This window comes from Protopterus annectens, chromosome 7.part1 (genome assembly GCF_019279795.1).
Source record: "Protopterus annectens isolate FY-2018-M chromosome 7.part1, PAN1.0, whole genome shotgun sequence".
Classification (NCBI taxonomy): domain Eukaryota; kingdom Metazoa; phylum Chordata; order Ceratodontiformes; family Protopteridae; genus Protopterus; species Protopterus annectens.
Window position 1 is genome coordinate 447,077,241 of NC_056740.1, and position 7,464 is coordinate 447,084,704.

Genomic DNA, 7,464 nt, shown 5'->3' on the forward strand with positions numbered 1-7,464 from the left:
TGCAGTATTACAGCAAATGCTTAGTAATGATAGACGTGGTCCTTGGGGTCTACAGTTGGAAAAGGCAGAACTGATATGGAAGCTCATGCTTCATTCTTATGCATGGCCGGGACTTGATGATCTTTGCAGTATTAGCAGTATTTTAAAATTAAAAGCTTTAAGTAGATAAAGGTTGCTTTGGTAATTCTGTTTAAAATTTTATAAATTTTATGAATTTTATTTATGTGCATAAATGTATGGATATTTAACATCTTAGGCAGATTATAATAATTTATAACAGTTGTATATATTGTTTGTATTGGATGTATTTTGAATGTTTAGTAATATGCATGAATATGCATTTACTCATGAATAATGGCACATGCAATGGGGAAGTAGCATTTTAGGTTTGTGATGTCATTTCCTGTAGTAGAAAAAGGGCACCAAATTTTAAACTATTTAACTGTTATGAATTTGTTATACTGATTTTTTTCTGATTAAGTTTACAAATGCTATGATTCTTGGAACAAGGCTAGTCACAGCACCCAAGCTGCTGAGGTGGTTCGAAATAAGTGTGACCTGGCATTGATTATTCCCAATGTGACACGATGGAATCCCACTTTCTACGCAATGGGGAGAATTCACCTCATTGCAACTCGGAGTGAAGGTTTGCTGAATGAGATATGTGAACAGATTGGAATTGTCATCTTCAGGCCTGCAGAAATTACCTTTATTGCTGAGTTTGTGCAAGCAATGCAGCCCCTGGCAATGGCTCTGAACATCCTGCAGTCAAAGCTGAAAAGCTTCATGGGAATCCTGATCCCCACCATTACGTGCCTGAAAAACAAGTTGTCTGAAGTCAGGCAGTCTGTGAAGCTTGTTGTGCCGCTAGTTGATGCCCTTCTTAAAGGCATTGAGGTTCTGTTCGATCACCTTTTGGAGTGTGAAGAGCTCATTCTGGCTGCATAGTGCATCCACATTTCCATTTGCAATGGATGGACAGTGTAGAGCAGAAACTCAGAGGTAAGGCTCTGCTCCTTGATATCATGCAGAAACTGGATGAACCTGCACATGGGTCATCTGAAGCTTCTGCATTAATTGCCAAAGATAGCTTCTTCAGCTTCAAAGAGTCGACGCCAGCCAATGTCAGCATATCTCCTCAGATGGACATGTATCTGGCTGACCCTTCCAGAGAAATATCTTCTTTCAACAGTTATACTATAGTCAAGAAGATATTTCTGAACACTAATACAGCCCTGCCATCGAGTGCACCCATTGAATGTCTATTCAGTCTTGGTGGACAAGTGCTGACTACAAGAAGAAATAGACTCACCGACGAACACTTTGAAAAGTTGCTCCTTCTTCGGGCCAACAGAAATGTGTAGTCATTGTGAATAGTTATATAAAGTGATATTTTGGTTGACTTTGTTGTGTTAACAGTCTTGTTAGATCTGTATGACATTTTCTATAAGCTTTTTGGCATCCTCAGTATTAGTTTTAGCAGATTAGCCTAATGTACCTTGTTGAAAAATTGATGGGTTGTAACTTGTTATGGGTTTGAGTTGCTGGCTGTGCGTACTTTGGTTTAAGTAGTACATTGTGACTCTCTGACTATAAAGACTAGTCTGTGGGACTTTGTAAACTGCAAAATGTTATTCATTATTAACTTTAATACACTTATTCATGTACAGTAAGCATGTATTCCTCACACACAAGTACTGTGTGAGTAAACCTGAATATGAAAATTGATAAACTATACTTATGTAAAAGTAACTCAACAGTAACTAGTTACTTTAGTTAGCAACTAGTAATACTAATATACTACTTTTTAGAAAAGTAATAAGTAATAGTAATATATTACTTTCACTGAAAAGTAACTAGTAATATTAACTTATTACTTTTATAAGTAACTAGCACAAAACTATGTGTATGTATGTATGCATGTATGTATGCATGTATGTATGTATGTATGTATGCATGTATGTATGTATGTTTGTGTGTATGTATGTATGTTTGTGTGTATGTATGTATGTGTATGTATGTATGCATGTGTGTATGTATGTATGTGTGTATGCATGTAGGTATGTATGTGTGTATGTATGTTTGTATGTATGTATGTGTGTATGCATGTGTGTATGTATGTATGTGTGTATGCATGTATGTATGTATGTGTATGTATGTATGTATGTATGTATGTGTGTATGCATGTAGGTATGTATGTGTGTATGTATGTTTGTATGTATGTATGTGTGTATGTATGTATGTATGTCTTTATGCATGTAGGTATGTATGTGTGTATGTATGTTTGTATGTATGTGTGTATGCATATTATTTTTACTTTGTTATTTGATTATTCAAATATTTTCCATCACATGTGGTAATAAGGCATAGCATTTTTTGTCTCCCACTTGTTCAGTTTGGGTAATTTGTATTTTATTACTGCCAGAATGGCTTGGGTCATGGCTGAAAGGTGTCTTTGGATCAGTCTACTTACTTTTTTACTGCCACTTTGTTAATGAGGTTAGTCCCAATAGTCCAATGGCCTCTTTTCAAGGGACAACCAGGGTGGTACTAATACTGGCTAGGAAATATATGACCAGGGCACTAGGGACCTTCCCCTATGTCTTTTCATAAGTTCATTGAGATCTTTTTACAGCCACCTGAGCTGCAACCAATTCAGGCAGATGGGGCCATGGTTTAACGTCTCATCTAAGGGGCAAACCTGGCCAACAAATATTAAATAAATAAATTAATTCATCAGAAGATTCAGCTAAGCGGAACAGAATTGCAGTAGAGTTAATGGTGCACCAAAACATACAAGAGAAGACACTTAAACATTAGCAAAAGCTAGCAAAGCTCTTTATTTGATCATTTCAACAAACTAGTCACTGGTTAAACCAGAACCCATTCTAAATGATGACTGAGAGCTAAATACGATTAAACAATAGCAGATATGCTGTAGAAATTAGCCATGATATAACAGCATAACAATTATAAACAGTATACTGTACATATCCAGCAGGGGTTTAACAATGGCATCGAACAATTGTATATAAAATGAAAGAAAAGTTAACAAGTTCACATTAAGAATGTACTTGAGTTAATTACTGCTGTGTCTCAAACATTTGGTTAACTGGAAGATCACATGAACTGCCTGGCACCATTTTTTTATTTTGGTGGTACATGCCTTACACCCTTCTAAACAGGAGACTGGCAGCGTTGCATCTTCCTCTAATTCAGAAGAGGACGATCTTGGTGTGAGTCATAATAGCTAACACTGTCACTGAGTCATGTATCTGGCTTTCAGTGAAACAGGTAACATAGCAAATGTAGTTCATACAGTTATAACACCCTAGGAAATATACACAAAGTGGAACAGGTCTCTAATGTCATCTGCTACAAATACACAAGTCCATTTTTTCAGAATTGTTGAAACTGATATCACAACATGTACTTAAACTATTAAATTTTGAAATGTTGTTTTTGATGATTATGTGATCAACTGGCACCAGTCCGTACATTAAAATGACCATTACGAAATGCTTGTTTCATTTTTTATCTGAATGGCATTGGTTAAGTCTGCTGATAGCATAAAAACACAACTGGTAACTGTTATATAAATATAAATATGTGATTTAATCTCAAGGGTTGTGTTTTTCGCCCCCACTTTTTTAAAGTCTGTTATAATAATGGTGTTTGTAACCTTGGTTAAATCTTAAAAAGCTTTACATTTTAAATTACTTGTTGTGAAAACTTCTATTTCATAGTCACAGAAATCACACCTTTCCAGATAATGTAGAAATCACTGTCAGCAATATTATTTTTTCAAATATGTAACCTTTTAATAAAAAATGGTAGGCAGAAATCATTAATGAGCATTAACTAGGTGGTAGTTTGAATGATACTAAAGCGCATGTAGTTTATTGTTCAAAACAGAAATTTCTAAAGCTCCACTGAGTTCTAGTCCAATCAAATAAGTTAAAAGTTACAAATATTAAATGTTGACCAATCCTGAGGTATTTTTAGAAGAATTGTTCAGCCATTTGTGGATTTCATAAGTGCCAACAGCTTTTGTAAATAAAGAAGACTGCCACAGCTCAGCCATTATTTTTTCGTCTATGGTAGTAGAAACAGGCAACAAATGAGGCGTCTCTCAGACATGGTAACATTACTTGGTTTGCTGTACTAAAAAGGAAAGAAATCCCGACCGCACACTTGTACACAATTAGTGAATAAAACAACTCTAAAGAGGCTTGAATCTCTCAGACATATGAAAATGTTTGACTAAACAGTCTATTGATCATGAAAAGGTTGTCAAAGCCATGCATAGCTTCTCTGTAGCCACAAGCACAAAGCCAGAGTAATTTGGATCTACCTAGAGAAGGAAAAATCCAGCGTTTTTAAATAAACAGCAAACAACACACAAGTGGCAAGGCATATATTTTTCCATTGCTTTTAAACCTTAAACAAAGCATTTGTCAATACCAATGGTGTTGAGTTTGCACAATTGGCGCTGATAAAATATTTATTTGGGGTTTAGCAATTCATCCATTGTTCAAAGGCCTTCTTTCTGCATTATGGAGTTTTATAGTGACTGCAAAGGAATCATTTGTGTTATACGTCTGGGAGATCATTTCTGTTATACATGTGCTCATTAGTGTGTCTGGGTACGTGTGCACAGCAACAAATTTGTCACTTGCACAGGAAAAACAGTGTTTTAAATGCACACTTTGATGTTTAGTGATGCAAAGTATTCCTGTCAGGAGTGAAGCTTTAATTGTGCCTCCGCATCCCAAATATGCACACACACAAACACACACACCTGCCCTGTATTTAAGTGGAATAAGATGTAGGACACCTGTCGTTCTTTGGGTACTAGCACCTAGTTCATTTTTGTGCTTGACTGTGCCTATATCTGTGCCATTGAGGGGTGGAGTCCAGACTATGACTCAGGTAACCCAACTTCATTTAGCAGCTCAGGTTCTTGAAAGTGTAGGTATGGTGGATGGATATGCCTATCTGGGGGGGTGGGCAATAGGCTATGCCTGTCCTGTGAGGGGATAGAACATGCTCGGCAGATAGCAGGTTGCTTCTGTAGCCCTCAATAATTGGGACTGTAAGTTGAGGCCATATTAATGCATGTGTGGGACATGAAGGTGTCACTAGCCTTGGCACAGGAATAGGACATCACAGCAGCTACATGTCATAGCAGGCATAGCCTCATGATGACATCAGCATGCTGGTAGGACATGGCTACAATCAGAGGTGCAAGTATCTCCTGAGTGGCTGGCGGCTATCTGAAGGTCTGATGCAGTGCTGCCCATTAGGGTCCAAAGGATGGCTTGTGAGGCAGTGTCCTAAGAAGTGATCAAAGGACTGACAATAGAGTCATGAGAGGCACCATACCAATGGGGAGGAGTACCCAAGGAACATATAATAGTGCAGTTGCAAAAAAAAATGTTTTTTTTCTCTTGAATAAATGTGATTTCTTTACCCATAAGCAATCCAAATGTAACATTACCAGGTGTAATGCTTGATATAACACCAAGAATATTCATAGTTCTCTGATTTACCAGGTATAATGCCTGATATAACACCAAGAATATTCATAGTTCTCTGATTTACCAGGTGTAATGCCTGATATAACACCAAGAATATTAATAGTTCTCTGATTTGGAAAGGTGCATTTCCACATAAAAGGCATTTGCTTTATAAAGTAGTTTTTTCTGGGTCCTCTCCATTCATGACTATCAAAACTGGTCAAAGCCAAACTGTCATCAGTGGGAGAGCATCACAGAGAGGCAGAGACAGAGAGAGACAGAGATGATTTGTTATCCATGGGCAGAGACGATTGTTTTTTGTTTGTTTGCTTTATGCCAACAGTGTGTATTGTAAAGGGGGGGATGATCTGTACAAGTTATTTCACTTCTGGAATAAAGTTATAGCAGTGACCTTTAGTGTAACATATGAGATCCAGTTTCACAATTAATCCACCCCCATCATTCCATGATCCCATCACATTAAATTCCAGACTTTTGCTTGTGGCAGAATGAAAAATGTGTTGTCCTTATGGATTTAGATTTATCAGATACAATAAGCTCACAGCTAGTAGCACATGGTGCAGCCTTCATATTTGGGGGAGGGGGGGCAGGGGAGTTTGCATCCCTGCACAAATAACTTTAAATGCAATAGCAATTGTCAGCCTTCTCTATGTTCCTTTAGTTTCACTGTGATTTTTTTTCATAATTCTACCACTCATAATATGAAGACAAAGGTGTACATATGTGTGCATGGTTTACATGGTGTCAAATATATATTTTTTTTCCAAAATCTTAAATGACTCAGATTTATGCAAAGTAAATTAAAAAAAAGTTTAAAATAATGTTTTTTCTGCAGAGGGTAGTTTCCCTTTGCGATAATTTGGTGGCAACCCAACACCCTCTTACAATATACTCTAACTAAAGTCAAACAATCATAAGGAAATGTACGTTCCCTTTTCTTTAGACTGTGTAACCACTATATTAGCACCCACATTGAGTTATGAGTTTTAGTCTTTTTTGTCACCAGTCTTTATTCTGAAGTCAAAATTTTGTGCCGACATTGTAATGGAGAGGAGCTTTTAAAGCTGTTTCATTTCACAGTTATACATGCACACGTGTAGACTGCCTTTTCGTAATAGTACATTTACCCCATATTGTTTCTACTCAGCTGCTCTTACAATAGACTGCCACCACATTCATTCTTTATACCGCATGATTACTTTATCAGTTTAAGTCCCAGAAACATTGTAACAAGTCTTCAAAATATATTCTGCATGAATGTGCAATTTACAATTATACAACACAAAAGGTCGCAAATGTTGAGTGGACAATAAAGATGTATTGCTCTGTCCGTGCAGGAGAATGCATTCAGCTGTCAAAGACACTTTTCGCTGGCTCTTCCTTGGGTTTGCTGAAGACTGTTTCTCCTCCCGTTCTATCTCCACTAAACACAGAGGGAGCCACAGTGCCTGCTTGTTCTGTAATAATAAAAATAAAACATAACGTTATCTTTAGCTTAAAAAAGGGGTTATGATTACTCATATATCTAAAACACTTTAAATGAGGCACCAACTGCAATAGTAACATTTCAGCTTTTAAAAGATTAAACAGTCCTGTTATTCATACTTTACCAGAGTTAGGCTGGTCAAAATGTCCTAAATCAGTGATTTTTATGTCAGCAAGCTGCCAACACAGATTGTACCAAAGTGAGTTTAACCTTTTCTACTTTACAAGTCACACGATACCAGTTCAAATGAGCTATTTCTGGTAAGGAAGCACTGGTAATACTATTACCTCCACAGGCAGACCTCTCAACTGTCCAGATTTTTGCAGAATGTCTAGATTTTTGCCTCATATTTTTGGTCTGTGTATAAAATTTGTGCCTTTCTGCCAAATCGTTAAGGTCTGAAGACACTAAATAATATTACATAATGACAGATATTTG

General features: G+C 36.8%; 1 protein-coding gene across 1 annotated transcript in view; it reads right to left on the bottom strand.

Annotated features, from left to right (window-relative positions):
- Positions 1-2,821: 2,821 nt before the first annotated feature.
- The window catches only part of MUSTN1 (musculoskeletal, embryonic nuclear protein 1), a 126,086-nt gene continuing 121,443 nt past the window's right edge, over positions 2,822-7,464 (bottom strand). Inside the window, exon 3 of the mRNA XM_044078909.1 lies at positions 2,822-6,997. Coding sequence (XP_043934844.1) covers positions 6,888-6,997 — 110 coding nt within the window. The 3' untranslated portion in view covers positions 2,822-6,887. The remainder of the gene's footprint in view (positions 6,998-7,464) is intronic.